Raw genomic sequence first — 20,179 nt, forward strand, 5'->3', positions numbered from 1 at the left:
TTTACATGTGCATGCCATATTGTCTCTGTTGGCTCAGTTCAGCTCTTCCAAGGTATCATGGTAACAGCCATAGATAATTCACAGTGGGCATGGGTCTAAACCACAACAAGCTGATTTATAAAAGTCAGCATTTGGGCCAGTGACAGTAGTGTGCTACTCTGGGATGTAGCACATACATTCTAGCTGGCCACAATGCAATAACTGTTATGGTAGAATCACACAGGGCACAGTAGGAGTACTAATACAGCCATCTAGATGTTCTCTCCAAGGGCATTTTGTCTGACCTTCATTGTAAAAATCTGGAAAAACCCACAAAATATCATGCTGAAATTTATTTATCTTAATAATAAAAGCTTCTTTCTCTCTGTTACCTTAAAAAATTCTCAGTATTTCCAAACTGGGTTGGTATTTTAGTTTCTCAATAAATTAATCAATTTTTATTAGTAAATGAGATATATAATTCAGTGTATTTGAAAAAGTCGTTTCAGTCTGGAATTAGCTTTTTATAGTGTCATTTCCTTCCCATTGAAGGCATTTAGTTGAATTCTTCCACTGAAGAAAAAGTACAAATTCTATAAATCAGAAACTCCTCATTCATCTGTAGAGTCCATCTCATCTGATGATATATTTAAAAAAATAGTGCTTTGCATAATGTGGTTTTCTAAGACTACCATAAATTAGGGATCAGGAGATCTAGGGCCCATGTACAGGTGGTTCCAATCCAAAAGTACAGTAAACATTTGCTCCTTAGCATGGGAAATACTAGACAAGTGTGCAGTCACTGGAGGTGAGCCTTAGACTCAGTGTCCAGAGATTAGCAGAAGAGTAAACATGCTTTAGGTCTTGGGGAGATGATGCAGTTACAGCATAAGAAATGTAGACTCCAGACAGCTTCCTTCCCAGAAACCGTTTCCTTGCCAGGAGAATTGAGGCATTTCAGAATTCTGGCATTTCACAGGCCAGAATGAGAAATTAAAAAAAAAAAAATCCTTCGGTGTATACACAGGCCTGTGCAGTAAAGATGCAGACTGTACCAAACACCCATCAGTGATGTAGAGCAAAGTTCAGGCAGGAGTGGGAAGGGGTAGGAGCCACCTCTCAGGGTTTTAAAGATTAGGTAGAAAGCTGTTACAGAACCTTCTAAGCTGATGACCACCAATGTACCTTTCAGACATTTTAAAAGTCATGTGCTCTTCCTGTAGTAGCAATCAGATATAATTTGTTTAAATGTCATAAAAGTCCCTGCAATTTTACCTTTGATGTGGGCATAAAAATTGTAATTTTCATAGCAAAGACCTGGGACAGTGTGGCTTTTCTGGATAAGCCACGGGATTGGATGCTATTAAGCACTTCTTAGTTGGTTTATTAAAGTGTGTGCTAAGTGCCTGACCTCCTGGGATCTATTTGATGGCCACATTGGCGTTTCTTGAGCTTTGCTTGGGAAAGTACACCATCAGAGGTCTTTTAAATGGTGGTTCTAACAGCCTGACATAAGAAGATTCTGTCAAATCAGGTTTGGTGTTGCACATAATTCTAGCACTCAGGAGGCCAAAGAAGACTGACATGAGCTCAGGATCAGGCAGGCAACAGAGTGAGTGGCAAGTAGTCAAGGCCACATAGCAAGATTCCGTCTCAAAAATAGTTAAGTAAGTAAGTAAGTAAATAAATAAATAAATAGTAATTCAGTCTATCAGTAGCAATACGTTCTGTTCTGAATTCTTGTTGACTTAAATTGCCTCAATAAAATATGCCCATGACTCCAGATCAGCACCAGGCAGACTATCTCATAGAATAGAATGACAGGATATGAGGTATGCATTTTGAAACTGAGGAGATGCGCCTGGCTGTACGCTGATTGGTACAGCCCTCTGAGAGGATGAGGTGTTACAATCATAGCCTGCAAGACATAATCTCATTGCCCTGGGAAAAGCCACCCATATAGGTGCTCTTGCATGTCATGTAAGCTGTACAACTCTTTGGTGTGATCCTGGGTCAGACCATTATTCCTTTATCGCATTTAGCTTCCTTGCATATTGCTTTAATTTGCATATTTTAAGTACCTGTGATATGACACACTCTATATTAAGTGTAGTATTATACAAGCTAAATTATACGTCCCTGTAATTGAGTGCTTACCCTATGGCATCCCTTTTACTAAGTGTTTTGTGTTTATTAATAATGACAACAACTCTATAAGCCAGGATTTGTTGTTTTAATTTTTCTTTTTTTGATTTTTATTGAGCTCTACATTTTTCTCTGCTCCCGTCCCTGTCTCTCCCCTCCCCTTCAACCCTCTCTCAAGGTCCACATGCTCCCAATTTACTCAGAAGATCTTGTCTTTTTCTACTTCCCATGTAGATTAGATCCATGTACATCTCTCTTAGATTCCTCATTGTTGTCTAGGTTCTCTGGGACTGTGGTTTGTAGGCTGGTTCTCTTTGCTTTGTGTTTAAAAACTTATGAGTGAGTACATATGGTGTGGGAGGTTCTTCTGTCTATGTGTTGCTTTTATTGGTTAATGAATAAAGAACTTCTTTGAGCCTATTGCAGGAAGGAACAGAACTAGGGGAGGAAAGCTAGACTGCATGCTAGGAGAAAGAAGGGTGGAGTCAGAGAGAAGCTATGGAGCTGCCAACTAGACAGATGTGCTGAAACTTTGCTGGAAGGCCATGACCTCTTGGTGATGCATAGATTGATGGAGATGGGTTGAATTAACATGTAAAAGTTAGTCAATAAGAAGTTAGAGCTAATGAGCCAAGCACTGATTTAAATAATATAGTTTCTGTGTGATTATTTTGGGGCTAAGCAGCCTGGAATCAACAAGCTGCTCTCTTCTTACAACATAATATGATAATTGTCTTTCTGGGTCTGGGTTACCTCACTCAAAATGATATTTTCTAGCTCCATCCATTTGCCTGAAAATTTCAAGATGTCATTTTTTTCTGCTGTGTAGTACTCCATTGTGTAAATGTACCACATTTTCCTCATCCATTCCTCGGTTGAAAGGCATTTAGGTTGTTTCCAGGTTCTGGCTATGACAAACAATGCTGCTATAGTTGAGTGCATGCCCTTGTAGCACAATTGAGCATCCTTTGGATATATACCCAAAAGTGGTATTACTGGGTCTTGAGGAAGGTTGTTTCCTAATTTTCTGAGAAATCACCACACTGATATCCAAAGAGACTGTACCAGCTTGTACTCCCCTCAGCAAGGCAGGAGTGTTCCATTTACCCCACAACCTCCCCAGTATAAGTTGTCATCAGTGTTTTTGATCTTGGCCATTCTTACAGGTGTAAGATCGAATCTCAGAGTTGCTTTGATTTGCATTTCTCTGATGACCAAGGATGTTGAGCCTTTCCTTAAGTGTCTTTCAGGTATTTTAGATTCCTCTATTGAGAGTTCTCTGTTTAGGTCTCTACTCCATTTTTATTGGATTGTTTGTTCTTTTGATGATCAATTTCTTGAGTTCTTTGGAAATCAGACCTCTGTCTGATGCAGGGTTGGTAAAGATCTTTTCTCATTCTGTAGGCTGTTGCTTTATCTTGTTGACCATGTCCTTTGCTTTACAGAAACTTTTCAGTTTCAAGAGGTCCCATTTATCAATTGTTTCTTTCAGTGTCTGTGCCACTGGGGTTATATTTAGGAAGTGGTCTCCTGTGCCAGTGCATTCAAGTGTACTTCCCACTTGCTCTTCTATGATGTTCAGAGTGACCGGCTTTATGTTGAGGTCTTTGATCCATTTGGACCTGAATTTTGTGCATGGTGATAGATATGGATCTATTTTCATTTGTCTACATGTTGATATCCAGTTATGCCAGCACCATTTGTTAAATCTGCTTTCGTTTTTCCATTTGATATTTTTTGCTTCTTTGTCAAAAATCAGGTATTCGAAGGTGTGTGGATTAATGTCCAGGACTTACATTCAGTTCCATTGGTCCTCCTGTCTGTTTTTATGCTGTTTTCAGTACTGTAGCTCTGTAGTAGAGTTTGAAGTCAGGGATTGTGATGCCTCTAGACATTCTTTTATTGTACAAGATTGTTTTGGCTATCCTGGGTTTTTTGCTTTTCTATATGAAGCCGAGTACCATTCTTTCAAGTTCTGTGAAGAATTTTGTTGGAATTTTGATGGGTATTTCATTGAATCTGTATATTGCTTTTGGTAAGATTTCCATTTTTTACTATGCTAATTCTACCTACTCGAGAGCATGGGAGATCTTTCCACTTTCTGATGTCTTCTTCAATTTCTTTCGTCAAAGATTTAAAGTTCTTGTCATGCAATTCTTCCACTTGTTTGGTTTTAGTTACTTCAAGATACTTTATGCTATTGTGGTTTTTGTGAAGGATAATGTTTCTCTGAATCTTTTTCTCAGCCCATTTATCATTGTGTACAGGAGGGCTACTGATTTTTTGAGTTAATCTTATATCTCGCTACATTACTGGAATATACACATAATTAAATATTAAAAAAAATGTTATGAGTTGTAGAAGTTCCTCGGTAGTATTTTTGGGTTCGCTTATGTAAACTATCATATCAGCAGCAAATAGTGAGAGTTTGGCCTCTTTTTCAATTTGTATCCTCTTGATTTTTTTTTTTTTGGTGTCTTTGGATTGTAAGTTCAAGGCCAGTCTGTGTTGCATATAGAAACTATCTCAACAAATTACAACAGCAATCAGACATCAGGTGCAGGGGCTGAGGAAATGGCTCAGTTTGTAAGGGGCATTAGTCCATAATCATTGGCACTCAGAGTACCCACTTAAAAAACAGACACTGCTGTCCACTTTTGGAATCCTCACGCTGGGAAGGCAGAGACTGGAGGATCCCTAGGAATTCCAGGTCATCTAGTCTAGCTGAATTAGAGACCCTGTATCAAAAATAAGGAGAAAGATACGCAACTTTGACTTCTGGTCTACACACAAGCACACACACACACACATGTACAAGCATACATATATATGCACATGCATACATGCACACAGATGCATGCAGGAACATGCAAGGATGTATACTATTAATCACTAAAATGATAGCATCCTGTGTAAGATAGCTCTTAGATAATTTCATTGTTTGTATATGAAGGGATAGGAGTTAAAAAGGCAAAAAGTCATTATGAAAATTGTTTTAGCTTTGAAGATGACCATGAAAATTTTGAAAGAATGCTCAGTCCATGCATTAGGAGATATATATATATATATATATATATATATATATATATATATATATAATTGTTGTTCAATATTGTGTAATTAGTATCCTATATCTGTCTCTTCATGGATGTAATGTAATTATTTCTACTGAGCCTCTTCATTATTAACTTCTATACAGTTGGTTGTCACAAATAAAACCCAAAGACTAATTGGGTTTATTGGATGTCTATTATCATAGCTTTTCCAGACTCTTCAAAAAATCCAGTGTCATAAAGTCAACAGTAGACTGGCATATAATAGGAGACTAAGGAGACACAGTAGCCAAAAGCAGTGTCTTGACATTAACTGGGTCTTCTCGGAAAAACAATTTAAAAACTCATTTTAATTTTTTTAATTTTTAATTATGTTTATATACACACATCTCTGTGAGGGTATATGTAAGAATGAGTGCAGTGCCCATAGAGGTCAGAAGGGGGCATTGCAGACCCTGGAGCTGGAGTTACAGGTGGTTGTAAACCACTTGATGTGTGTGTTGGGAACCAAATTCTTGTCACCTATGGGACGGGAGTGTTTTCTTAACCTTTGAGCCATTTCTTTTGCTCCTGAAAAAAGAAACTAATTAACGGAGTCTGGAGAGATTCTCAGTGGTTAAGAGCACTGTTTGTTCTTCCAGAGGGTTCAAATTCAATTCCCAGCACCCATGTGGAATTTAATAACTATTTGTAACTCTAGTTCCAGGGGATCTGATGCCTCTTCTAGATTTCAAGGGCACTGTACATACTTGGTGCACTGCATGCATACATGCAAAATGTCCATATACATAAGATAAAACTAAATCCCCAAATCCACAAATTTAAAAGGATATTTTTAGACAAAATATAATATATTTGTGATATTATTGAGTTAATTTTATTCTGTATAGTAATAGCATCAAAACTATTTAGGAAACCTCCCACACCCTTTTTATTTTCTTTTAATTTGTGTGTGACAGTGTCTTGCTATAAAACTTAGACTAAAATGTTCTGTGTAGCTCAGGTTGGCTTCAAACTCAGGATCCTCCAGCCTTCACTTTTATGAGATCTCTGCTGAGGTATTAGTGAAGAGACTTTTGAAATCTGAAAGATAACCTCAAGTATTCATCCAGCTATATCTACCTTTAGCTGATTATGCCCATATGTAGAGAAATAGAAAGTGATAGCATGATAATGGTATATGTTAACAAGTGATTCTAGTATTGATTATACTGGCAATTCTTAAACTATTCTTCTTTACCATTTGCTTGCTTGATGTTTTTCATAATAAAAAGTTGGAAGATAACTAATGTCAATCAAATGGTATCAAAATGGGTAATTATTTTTATATCTAAAGGAATGATGAGCTAGGATGTTTTGTTGCTAATTTTGGCCTTTGGAGACAGGGTCTCACTGGAGGTCTGGATGGTCTGGCACTTTCTCTTTACATCAGGCTAGCTCAAACTTATGGTGGTCCTCTTGCCTTAGCCTCTGGATGTTAGGTGGCTGCATGTGTCACCACACCTAGATGGCAAAGCATTATTCTGAGAAGCATTTTCTGGTACCCTCCCTGTAAACGACATATTTCAGTGAGCTATTGATGAGGACCACATTAATCTAAATGGGCACTTTCATTTTTCTACTTCTGATGTTGTGTGATGTGACCTTAGACAACCTCTCATGGTTGGTCACTCTTATCTGGAGAATGGATAACTATAATGGGCTGGTGATAAGGTTGTTGTAAAAATGAAATTTATGTTATCTATAAAACTCTTACTCCAGTGCCTGGCAAATAAAAAGCATTTAAATTTCATCTTCTATCATCTGTCATTACAGATTCCAAGCCTCTGCTTCATTCAATGGGAAAAACAAATAGGAAAGCTCCACACTCAGTCACCTCTATTATGTTACATTGAAATGCGGTCTCTTACTTCAAGCCTCGTGCAAGTCCTTAGGAACCATTTGAACACATCTGTAAGAATTACTTGCAATTAACATGCAAATTATTATAATACATTATTTTAACCATAAAATATGCTTCTCTCGTGTTTAACATTCTGTCTGGAAGCTTGTTCTAACAAGGCTTTGCTTTCAGTGTTTCACACACACCAGAAAGCCCTACCTTGAATTACCATTTACCAAAATTATTGGAATCTCAACTGATGTCTTTTGATGTACTTGAGAAAATTCAACTCATCTATTTTTTGGATAGAATTTTTAGTTGACTATCCTCAGTTGTTTTGTTCTTGGAGTTCACACTACTGGCAGACAGAGAATTCTTAGAAAGCAGATTAGTTACACGATACAAATAATCTGGTGTTTAAAGAACAATAGATCTCTGAATTTTAAAGAACAGAGTGTTTTCAGAGTAACTAATGAGCAGAAAATCACTCTTTTTTTTTTCTGATGAATGATTTTCTGTTTTAAGTCCAGAAGTGAATCAGACATTACTGGTCATTTCTTATATTTTCATGTTGTGTATGGTGTAGTGTGGTGTGTGTGTGTATATATATATGTGCATGTGTGTATCTGCTCTTGGAGGGCAGGAAAAAGACTTCAAGTGTCCTTTTCTGTCACTCACCACCTCATTCCTTTGAGGCAGGGTCTCTCAGAACCCAAAGTTCAGTTTCAGTTAAACTGTCAGCTGGCAAAGGCTCAGCAATTATTCTTTCTCTCAACCCAAAGGCTCAGCAATTATTCTTTCTCTCAATCCTGCAGTGGTGCTGGGAAACAGATGTAGGTGCTGGGATCTGAACTCCAGACCCCAGACATGCACAACAAGTGTTTATACCTGCTGAACCATCAATCTACCCCCCACACAAAGTTGTTCCTTCCTTAATGCTTCTTCTTATAAAGGATTCTTCATTTGTAGTAATAAATGGTGCTCAATTCTTTTGTGCTGGAAATAGAACCAGGGCCTTGTGTGTGTTAGAAAAGTTCTCTATCAATGAGCTAAACCTACAGTCCCAGCCCAGTGTTTTGAAACATTTAAAATTATAAAACATAATAAGTTAAAAATATACTCCTAACTCCAAACATTTTTGCTTTCATTTAATGTCCTGCACAGTTAAGAAAATACTATTTTTTTTCTTTTGGATAATAGCTCTCATGAAAACATACCATGCCTTCCATAGAGCGTATATTTAAACAGAAGTTGTCACATAGAAGTAACAGAAGCTTTTAAGACAGCATCCAATCATAAAACTCAGTTGTGGCGTGTATTTTCCACAAATGCTCAATGGAGAAACACTAATTTATCTCCCATCTTAGGAGTTGAAATAGAGCTCATCAAAAGAAAAAGGAAGGGGTGTGATGCTTAACCTGCAAAACTCGGGAACCAGCTTTCTCTATCTGAGCTCTGGTTCTCAACCTTCCTAATGCTGCAACCCTTTAATACAATTCCTCATGTTGTGGTGACCCCCAACCATAAAATTACTTCCTTGCTACATGTAATTATGCTTCTGCTAGGAATCATAACATAAGTATCTGATATGCAGCCCTCAAAAGATCCACGGGTTGGGAACCACTGCTCTATTGTCTTTTGTCCCTTCCAGCTGTTGAAACTGATTGCCTTCTGGAAATGAAAACCTCCCTCGCTCAGGCCAGGGCAGTAAGTCTGGTGGAGCAGGTGGTCCTGGGTGAACTGCTGTGCCTCTGCATAGACCCTGGAAATCCATCAGTATGCTATGCCCTATGTAATGGGAATCAGAGCGACACGTTACCAGCAGGGTGTTCATGCTTCTTTCCTTTCACAGCTGTGGGTGAAGGCTTCTGTCATTGCTTTCCGGAGACTGTGCTGTAAATCAGATATCAGACACATGATGCACACACCCCGGTTTATAGTCTCTATTCAGACTCTGAAACCTGAGTAAACGAGATTGTGGTCTTAAACCCCAGATGGCATTTTCATTAGACTTTGGGAAAATAAATGCTAATGAGTTTTAGTTGATGATTTATTAGTTCACAAATAAATGAAGTTTTGGGTGGATGTGGTGGTGCATGTCAGTATGGCTAGCATTTGGGAGGCTGAGACAGGTGGGTTGTCATGAGTTTAAGGCCAGCCTGGAATACAGCATGAGACCCTGCCTCAGAAAACTAACCAAATATGCACCAAAAATGAAGTTTTCTCAATTTGTACTTTTGACATCATTCAGGAGTTCCGCTTGCTGTTTCACGGGAAGAAGTGAGAACTGGGAGGGATGAGGGACCTGACATTTGCCTCATAGCCAGGAGAGTCTAAGTTTGAGCCTGTCTAAACTGAATGCATCTTCTCAGAGCAACCCCATTATAATCCAGGGAGTTTCTAAAATAAAAGGTTTCTTGAAGCCCACAGATGCTAGCCAGGAAAACAACGGCCCAAGTTGTGTTTTCTGCAGTGACCTGGTGCGGAGCAAGATAGCAGTTCAAAATGCCATCCGGCAGGGGCAAAAATTGGAGAACTTTTTGTTCATTTTGTAGAGGAAATTTGCATTGACTGTGCTGAGGGGCAGGGTAGCTCGGAGCTTGGATGGGAAAGGTTGAGAGGGTAGTTTAAGCAGGGACAAGCAATAGTGCAGCTTAGACTGGTTTGGTTTGATTAATAGTCAGCCTAGTTTATGTAGAAACGTGAGACAGATGATCCTAGTATTTGGACTGAGGAGATTTAAAGCTTTAACTGTTATTCCAACATAAAATGGTCTTATTCTTTGGTTGCACAGTTGTCCCCACTCCTTTCGTTCCCTCTCTCCTTTTCCTGTCCTCTAGCTGCTTGTCATAAAGTGTCAATGAAGGAAACACCTTTGACCTTGAAGGAACAAAAGAGATGGCTTATTCTGGGGGCAAATAGGAGTGACCATAGCCCCAGAACACAGATTTGGGTTTCCCCAAATATCATGTTCTAATGAGCTGGCAACTTTGTTACTTTTGGTGATGGGTACATCAGGTAGGTGGATTATAGCAAAGCAGGGGAACCTGATCCAGGCTTCAGATGCTCTTTGAGAGCATTTTTAGCCCTTCAGTGGGTGGAAACTAGGGTTCTATATTATCTAACTAATAGTCACACGATGTTGGATCATATACAGAGGATGGTTATTAAGAGTATGAAAGATGCCCTAAGATAATTTGGCTCTAAACTTGTAACATGTCAACCTTTCCATGTCACTGAAGATTAATCAATCACTCGATCAAACTTTGTAGTTATAGCTTCTTTCCAGGAATTTTTGTTCATGGCAGTGTTCTCTTCTTACTGTTTAGGAAGTCGTCACAGACAGCACCTCCATAGCTTCACTCAGGAAGTGCTGCTGAGCTTCCGAATTCTCAATCACACTCATACCAGACATTTCTTGTGTTTAATGTGCTTTTGTTCTAGCAGTAAACACATGCTATCAAGAACAGATATTATATAATTACAGGTATAGTAAAAGCTCAAAGGGGCTGAGTGTCTCTCAGAAGCAAAAATGTCTGTCTATTATGTCCTAGGCTAGACCCACCAAGACTTTGCCCTAAAGAAAACCAAAAAGAACCTTGATAGGAGAATTTGACTTGGTCGGGGAGGGACTGAGGACAATAGTTGTTGAATGAATACTTTCAAGTCCCAATGATTCGTCAATTAAAATATTGTAAAGGGTGGGTGGGAACTGGGACAGAGAATGGTGTACGTGGGAGAACCTGGGAAGAGAAAGTGGAGCTGGTTGGAATCTGGTGAGCAGAGACTAAAGAGGGAGAGCAGCTGCCTCTCTATCAAGGCTTAGGCCCTCAAAGTCACATAAGTCAAGAGAAGTGTGTATTCACTGAAAGTGTCAGAACACTAAACTCTAATTTGCAACACACTGTGGCTAGTTTTGTGTCAACTTGACACAAGCTTGAAACATTAGACAACAGGGAGCCTTGATTGAGAAAATATTTCCAGGAAGATCTATTTGTAGCTTGCAAACCTGTAGGGTACTTTCTTAATTAGTTAGTTTTTCATGGGAGAGGGTCCAACCTATTGAGGGTAGTACCATGCCTGGGCTGGAGGTCCTAGTGTCCGTAAGAAAGCAGGCAAAAAAGCCAGTAAGCAGCATCCCTCCATGGTCTCTACATAAGTTCCTGCACTGACTTCCTTCAGTGATGGACTAAGACATGAAACATAAAAAAAATCAGAAAAAAACCCTTTCCTCTCCAGCTTCTTTCCAGTCATCGTGTTTACCGAAGCCATAGAAACCCTGACTAGGACAAAAATTGGTGTGAGATAGTGGGGTGCTGTTGTGACAGACTTGACCATGCTGCTTTTGAGAGCAATGTGGAAGGACTTTAGCATCTGAGCTAGGAAAGCCATTGAGTAATGAGAGCTTCGTGGGCTATTGTGTAAGAGCTTGGGAGATGTGAATGTTGAGAACAGTGCAATGGAGGCCTGGCTTGTGAAGTTTCAGTGGGAAGCAAAGACTTTATTAGGCCATCTGTGTGAAGAATCTGTGGTGTCTGGTCAGCAGGAGCTAATGTATCCGCTGGGGTTAATAAGAGACCAGAACTGCTAAAGCAAAACCTTTGCTTTCCTGGACAATAGATGCTGGTCAGCTGGAGCTGAGAATCAGCTGTGATTAAGAAGTGACCAGCATTATTGAGGTGAAGTCTTTTGGGAAGTGTTTCTTCAGGGTCATTACATGGAAGCAGTATTCCAGAGGCACCCATGCTTGTACCTCGTGCTGGCACCTAAACTTGGTAGTATGAGCATCATCCGGGTGGTCCTGGTTTTGAAGACATAAAGGGGTCATAGAGAGAAGCTGAGGCTTGGTGCTATGTGTCAGGGGTGGAGTTCCTGAAGAGAACTGAGGAGAGCTATTGGTGAAAGTGCTGCCCAGTTGCAGCAAGAGATACAAGCTTTTTAGAGGTGACAGTACCATAGGATGACCACCCAGAATGGTAGTGACTGTGGAATGGAGAAAGATGGAGCCCAGAAGACAAGCTATGTGTGCTGAAGGGAAGTGAGCAAACCCTTTGGAAGAGCCCAGAGGTCATGCGTAGATCCCAGACATTTAACAGTTATCGTTCAGTTTCATTTTGATTTGATTGTGATTATACCTTGGTTCTTCCTTCTTGAAATAAGAAAATTTTTAAATTATTTTTAATTTTATAGAAGCCTGTGGTTGAAAGACTTTCAACTGTAAAAAAGACTTTGGATTTTTAAAAAAGAGACTGAATTTTTAAAGTATAAATTTATCAGACTGTGGCACATTTTAAATCTGTGAAATTTTTGTGAAATGTTTTGTATTGTGATATTTGGTATTTATATTAATTTGTGATTTTGGAGGTGAAGGTTGTGGTTTAACAGTGAAGTGTAGACAAGAGGTTAGTTATCCTGGATAGGACTTTTTTTTTATCAACTTGACACAAGTTAGTGTCATCAGGGGGAAGGGTGCTTCAGTTGGGAAAATGCCCCAGAAATCTGGCTGTAGGCAAGCTCATAAGACGTTTCTTAATTAGTGATTGATGCAGGAGGGCCCAGACCATTGTGGATGGTACTATCCCTTGGCAAGTGGTTCTTGGCTCTCTACAAAGCACTCTGAGTAAGCCAAGATGAGCATGCCAGTAAGCAGCACCCCTTCGTGACCTCTGCATCAGCTCCTTTCTCCAGGTTCCTGCCCTGTTTGATTTCCTGCTCTGGCTTCCTTCAGTGATGGACTCCATGTGGAAGTGTAAATCAAACAAACTCTCTCCTTCCTAACTTGCTTTTGGCCATGGTGTTCATCACAGCAATAGAAACCCTGCTTAGGCCACATAACCTCTCCTTGCTGGACATCAAACACACCAATGAGTCCTTAAATTATACCTTACCCTTTCTGTGGATTAAATTACACCTTACGCTTTCTGTGGATGGGGTGAATTGGGGGGAGGTGGGGGTGCAGGAGGAGGAAAAGGAGAAGAAACTGTGGTTGGTATGTAAACTGAATAAAAAATATAAAAAAAGAAAATTGAGAAAAATATGTGATCGTTATCTATAGATTCTTAATCTAGAAACGAGCGTTCATCTTTCATGCAGACATATTTGTTATAGCAAGCTGCCATGCAGGTGTTCAGCATCACGCTCTGTTTTGTTTTCCAGCGTTCCAACATTCCAGAGCCTTCCTGATGAAATCCTCAGCAAGTTGGCCGATGTACTCGAGGAGGTAATTGTTTTGGTCCTTTGAACTTCTTGAGATGGAACCCAGACTGCGAGTCAGACTAGGCTGCTTTCTCTCACAGCCCTGGGATGATGTGTGAAAATGGCTGAAGGACCTTGCAAGTTTGTCCCGAGCTCTGGGATGAACTATAGATTTGACTTCAAATTAAAAGCAGCTTAATACACCCAATATTAATGCACAGTTAGACACAGGTGTGTCAGTTATTGGGGAGAAAACATCCCATTGTAGTAAATATAATGTTATTTTGACGTCTATGAATGATACACTGGCACTTTTCTTTTTTTTTTCAATTAATTGTGATAGTTACCACCCTGAGATTAACAAGTTCACCAAAAAGAATTAGTAGTCGGTCCATATTTTGCATATATAATTTCATACCTGAATGTGGAATGCCACAGTCTTTTCTTTGAACCCATGGTGTTGAGGAACAATAGACACGAGGCTTGTCATGTCCCACAGGGACCATGCTGAGAGAGGAATGGAACTTTTCCCCCTCACACAGAAATTTGGCACTGAATTGAAAGCATCCTGCTCCCTCCCTGACTGCAGGAGATCTGACTAGATAGTCTTCCTGAACAGCAGAGTTCTCTCTAGAGAAAGAACTAGAAACACCCAGATGCTTCTGGGTCTTTATTGACTGTGGAGAAAATAATTTCAGAAGGAGCACTATATAATAACAAATATTTGTAACCCCAATGTTCAGGAGGCAGAGGCAGGAAGAGCCTTGGCTCTTCAAAGTCAGCCTTGGCTACATAGAGAGATCCAGGCTAGACTCGGATACATAAAACCTGTCTCTAAAAACCATAAAAAAAAAAAGAAAGAGAAAGAGAGGAGGAAAGGTATGGGTGTCCTCTTTCCCTCTTGGCCTGTTGGCCATCAGTCTAAGATGGGGGAAGGACACAAAGGGTGACAGAAAGCTTTGTACATTGCCCAAGAGCAGAGATGGAGGGAGGTCCCCGGGAGTAAGACTTTGGTGAATCGGATCAATTTCATTCTAGAGTACAGGGAATATATAGGATTGGAGAGCCTGAGAACAAATCCTAATTTGCATTAAGGGGCTCACTCCAATCACAAGGCTTGGTATGTGGCAGTAAGGTCCTATAACAGAACTCCTAGCACAAGGCTTCTTAGCAGGAGTCTGTGCCAAGGGTCAAGCTAAAGATAAATCAGGCAGCTGGTTTAGAGATGGCCTTTAGATAATGTCAGTCCTCAAGGCCCAGGGAGACTCTCTAGATAAGGGTAGGTGGAGAGCAGGAATCCTTGTTGGGGAGGGAGGGATATATTACTGTATTGTCAAACTTAGAGAAAGCTGCCAGGCAATGGCAGACTGCAACCTCTAACCAGTGAGCAATGTATTCTAACAGAGAGGAAAGGAGAGAAAAGGAGAATAGCATACGTCCAAGGCAAAGCAAGGGGCGTGTTTGGCCTTTGGGATCTTTAGATTGTATTTTTTTCAAAGGATATAATCTACATCTAAGTATAAGAGATTATGTAACAATGTTTAGATGTGCTTATGTTTTTTATCTGGATGATTTCTTTCATGGAAAAGTTATATGGTAGTGTATGAGTGTGCTACCAAGTTTAAGATGAGAAAGAACAGTTGATTAAATGAAAACATTAAGTCAGAAGAGGTCAAAGGAATTCTTACTATAAAATGGGGCAAAAAAGGTGAAGACATAAGTTTAAACAATAAATATACTCCTTAACCTTGTTTGTGAAAATTTCTCAGGAAAATGCAGACTGATAGATGAGGGAAAAAAAAGCAAGGTTAAACTCAAAGGCCACATTTGATTTGGACACAGTCTATCAACTGCTTTAATACTCTGAAGCATTTCTGAAGAAAAGGATGATCTATATGCAGACAATTTTTCAAGTCAAGAGTTGTATTAAATCTCTTTACTTCCAGCTAGTGAAAGCCTTTCGCCATATCCAGGGATGTGATGAGCTCTGAGCTTGTTCCCTTTCTCATGTCTCTAACTTTTCCTGCCTTTCTCTTCCATCTCAGTTTTAGTGGCTGACATTTCTCTCTGCAGATAGTGGGCATTTATGTATTGTTTCAAGTTGTAAAGACAAGAAATCTGTTTTATTTTGTGGAGGAAGCATAGATACATTGCTAGGAATCCTGGAACAGTACCGATGGAGGTAAATCTGACCACCACAACTCAAGTAAAAAGTATGGGAGAAATTGGTTTAAATCTCTGGGGTGATTTAAGGCTAGAATGGAGATCAGTGACAGACCACCTGCCAATCAGGACACTCTCTGCCCTGCATAGATGAAAACCAAATTACTGACTGGGTATGGTATTGCTTATTACAGCACTGAGAAGTATAAACAGGGAAATTATGAATTTGAAGACAATCTAAGAATAGTAAATTCACTGGGTGATGATGGTGCACTTGGAAAACAGAGTTAGGTAGATCTCTGTGAGTTCAAGGCCAGCCTGGGGTACAAGAGCAAGTTTCAGGGCAGGCAGGGCTACACTGAGAAACCCTGCCTCGAAAAACAAAACAAAATGAGACAACAGCAAGAATAAAAAGAATAGTAAATTCAACAAATCAAAACTAAAGCATGAGAAGGATGAGGGTGTGGAGGAAGGAGGGGAGGACAGAAGAAATGAATTCAGAAATTTGGAAGATTATTCAGTAGCCAAAGGGAAACGTGAAACACAGACAACATAGCTAAGGGGAACATGGCATCATAGACTGCTTGCTTAATTTTTCTGTTAGTCTGTTAACCTTCGTGGATTATCCCTCATAAGCCTTGATAATTGACACTTAAAAAAGGGCAAAGTCAGTTCTTCACAGAGTTTGCTACCTAGAAAGGAAGATACCCAATAATCAATCAGTTATCCAGGCTTTTAGACCGAGATGGAAGCCATTGGGTTTTTTTAAGTAGATCCATCAAATTCTCTGACTTACACTTTTAACATGGTTCCCATAGCTACCAGGTTGAGGTATTGATGGGGATGTATTGGGGATGATGGTAGAAGAAATGATGGCAGCTTTATTGGCTGTTGTAGATGAGATTGAGAAAAGAATGACAGATTGACTTTGAGAGAAAAACGTAGGAATTTTACTACATGGTGGAAGAAGACAAAGAAGGTGACGGTAGCACTGAGGCTATGGACTTGAATACAGGGCAAGGGGAGTCAGAACTAGTGGAATGAGGAGACTAGAGAGGGGTCCATGGGAGTGAAGAGACAAGGAGCTGAGCAAGGAAGGATGTGAGGACATAGAACCCTTGGGGCCCTTGGCAGAGAGACGGCTTTGAGTAGTGTTTGGCAAGGAGCTGGCCAGGTATCTGGATGTCATTCTGAGGGACCAGATGTAGGTGAAGACTAGGCAGAGTGTGGAAGCAGGTAGCAGTCCAGCATTTCTGTAATAGCATGAAGAGATTTGTGAAGTACAGGAGTATAGTGCCGAGGAAAAACCTCAAACAAACAAAAATAAAGATGACAAAATGTCATCCATATACATTAAAGCATAAGAATATAAAACACTTGGCTTAGTAGTTATAAACAGAAAGTTACTAATCAGATACATATGAATCTTTTCCTGTAACATACAGGGGAAAAGAGATCTATGCAGAAAAAAGGAATGACTAGGAAGGCATATAGCAAAGCTTTGACTGATTTTTAAGAGTTCAACTTTAAGAAACAGAGCAAATGAGACCAATGGAACCTGAAAATGTCAGAAGCATTTTTTTTTATAGAAAACAATATCCTGAGTGAGATAACCCAGACCCAAAAATATGAATATGGTATGTACTCACTCATTAGTGGATGCTAGCCATAAACAGAAGCATTTTGTACCTTAAAATTAAGAAGTGGTTCAAGGAAGAGTTCACAGAATTTGCATTTGAATTCTGTTTAAATGATAAGGACAGAAATAGAGACGTTTAGATGGACAGGGAATGTGAGTTTGTTGGAGCCCAGGAAATATTGTTGTGCGGGAAACAGGATATTGCACAAGAGGGTAGGCTTTTCAGGGGAGGCCTGATATCGCTGTGCACATGGAGGTGAGTGAGCTAATGCATTGGCTGGAGCTATATAAATCCTGACTGAATATTTTGTTTCCTTGGTTATATAGAAAACAAACAAGGGCATGAAAAAAAGGGAGATGGAGTAGATATATGAATATCTTTTTAAAAAAATGGTTTGAAAGAAAATGGAAGTTTAGAAGTACGGTGAGATAATTGGGTACCATCAAGCCCCAAATGATGCTTGGAATTTCTCATATAAATCAAACAATCTAGAGGAAGATTAATTAATTAATTTATAGCTCAGGCTGATCTTTCATTATCTTTCTGCCTCAGTCTCCAAAGTGTGCTGGGATTACAGGTGTACACCATTAGGTTTGGTTTGTGACTTCTCTCTCTTTCTCTCTCTCTCTCTCTCTCTCTCTCTCTCTCTCTCTCTCTCTCTCTCTTACTTTTGCCTGGATTCAGGTTCCAAATAGGCAGATAATTGAACATAACCAGGACTGTTATTTTTTTCCAAGAGAAGATGATTGAGGGAACAGATAATTGAGGACACGTGAGAATGATCAGACTATTTGATTCTGAAAATTGGACAGAACCAGGTCAATGACAAAACACAGAATCAGTGGATTTTAGTCTCATGGGTTGAGGAATTTTTGGAGTAAGGTTGTAAGAGCAGCTGAACCTGATAGAAATAAAAAATATTTTTGTCACTAAGTAGAGGCTATACAGGCCAATCTGTAGTCCATTCATAAAATCTTAGTTTGAGGCTTATTGAAGTAAGCTGGCCTATGATTTATTGATCTCTTTCATGTGTGACCAGACAGTGAACTAGAGCATGGCTGCCTTTGACTGCCGTGTCCAAATATAAAAGAAATTCATCACAAGAAGACTGGCTGTCTTTCTCTCTGAATGTGCTGCCGACTGCCGACCTGTAAGCTCTGTAAACGGAAAACGGCTTTTCCCAGTGGGCCTCTCAGTTTTTGCTTGTCTCTGTGGAATACAATGAAGAACTTTCTGATGAAAATGCGTGCGCACACACACACACACACACACACACACACCCACGGGTATACATGTGTGGGGTGTGTGTCTGTTTCAAACAAACTGAAACACAAATTCATTAGCCCCCAATCAACCTCTTTATAAAGCAAAACAAGACTAGGAGCCCATGAAATCCTTTAATCATTTTCTTTCTTCTCCACAGCTGTGAAATATTTGTGCCGTCTTACATAAAAATAGTTCCAGCGCAGACTAGAAAATATTTTAGCGTTTTGTGCTGTGTTTTCTTTCTTTTATTGTGTGTATGTGCATCGTATGTGCCAGTTCTTGTAGGTGTGTGCATAAGTGTCCATGTGTACAAGTGCATGTGTGAAGATACCAGAGATAAACAGTGGGTGTTTTCTTTGCTCTCCACTTTTTTTTTTTTTTGAGACACAGTCCCTCACAGAACTGGAAGTTGATCAATTCAGCTACACTTGCTGGACTCTGAGCTCCAGGGATCCTCTTTTCCAATACTGGAATTATGGGTGTGTGCGGCCACAGCTGCCTTCCTCCTGGGGGCCTCAGATCTGATCTCTGGTCCTCATGCTTCCAGGGCAGGCACTCTGTGACTGAGCCATCTCCCAGTCTTGAAGTCACATTTTCCAGTCAGAGGTTGTATTGGATATTTGAATGGTGTAACCACAAATCAGTGTATATCAAGGACAAATACAAATGACAGCAGGCAATTTAGTCCCAATCATTTGTTTTTAGGGCACACATACAAAGTAAATGTACCAAATACAAGGTAGGTAATTAAATATGCTACCCACTGCAGACAAAATGCTTAACTCAAGTTAAATAAACAAGAAAGATGAGAAGTTTTATTGGAATAACTAATCAGATAAAGCAAAGCAAATCTAAAAGAACAAAAGCAATAGCAGCATCACTTAACATCAAAGAGTAAGGTACTCACAAAATAGTTCAGCTTTTTACCAATACCCAGATACTGAAAGAATCCCAAATTATTTCATAAGAATAACAACAAGTAAGTTTACAGTTTTGTATATTAGACAGATATTTATGGAACACCTGGCTATGTGCCAGGAATTGCTCTAGGCCTTAGGGGATCCAGGCTCTCTTTCCTACAGCATATGTTCTAATGGAGGATACAGATAAGGAAGGAAGGCAAGTACCATCAAATGATAAAGCCCACTGAAGTTATTGTTGAGAGAACAACTTTAGTCTCGCATAGCAGTCCGGAGGCAATTCTCCTTGATAAACCTTGAGTCCAAACTTAAAATATGTATGGAAGCAGTATTAGGTCAAACTTAATTTAATTTGACAGTAGGAAGGAAAAGTAAGATTTAAACCAATGTCTAATGAAAGATAATAGGGTTGCCCTGGAGATAGGGAAGAATAGATGCACCGTCTTCGTGTAGAAATGAGTTTACTGTTCTAATTGGGGAGAAAAATTGTGAGAGAGGCTTCAGAAAATTTAACAAGATCATGTCATAGTGAATTTGTAATTAAAATTTTAGAGCGAAAGCATTGACTGCAGGCGTCCCAGAAGAATAACATGGCCATACATTCCAATATCCTAGTTAAAGATGAATAACTGTGCCAGGCAGAGGAAGGAAATTTAATAGTGCACATATTGGGAAGTACAGATAAAAAGGATGTGATGATGTTAGCATCATTTTAGGGGGACTGACACACAGCTTGAGGTTTAAGTAGAAAAAGAACTGGGCCATACATTAAGCACTCAAGTCCAAGGCACGGTTGATCATCATCTCAGTTCCAGTGGTCTGGAGAAATCCTAATTGCTTAAGAGCAAGAGCAGGCTCTTGGAGGATTACCCATGCTCCAGGGCGGCCTCTCCAACACAGATTATCGTCTCTATGGGTGAGGAAGCTCTGCCTGAC

General features: G+C 39.6%; 1 protein-coding gene across 3 annotated transcripts in view; it reads left to right on the plus strand.

Moving 5' to 3' along the window:
• Positions 1-20,179, plus strand: part of Prkg1 (protein kinase cGMP-dependent 1) — a 1,122,235-nt gene that overhangs the window by 819,231 nt on the left and 282,825 nt on the right. For all 3 annotated transcript variants that reach the window (XM_041660894.1, XM_041660893.1, XM_041660895.1), the window contains one exon: positions 13,216-13,279. In XM_041660894.1, the coding sequence (XP_041516828.1) occupies positions 13,216-13,279 (64 nt within the window). The remainder of the gene's footprint in view (positions 1-13,215; positions 13,280-20,179) is intronic.

This window comes from Microtus oregoni, unplaced genomic scaffold (genome assembly GCF_018167655.1).
Source record: "Microtus oregoni isolate MIOR12 unplaced genomic scaffold, Mior012 000012F_ref0000307, whole genome shotgun sequence".
NCBI lineage: Eukaryota > Metazoa > Chordata > Mammalia > Rodentia > Cricetidae > Microtus > Microtus oregoni.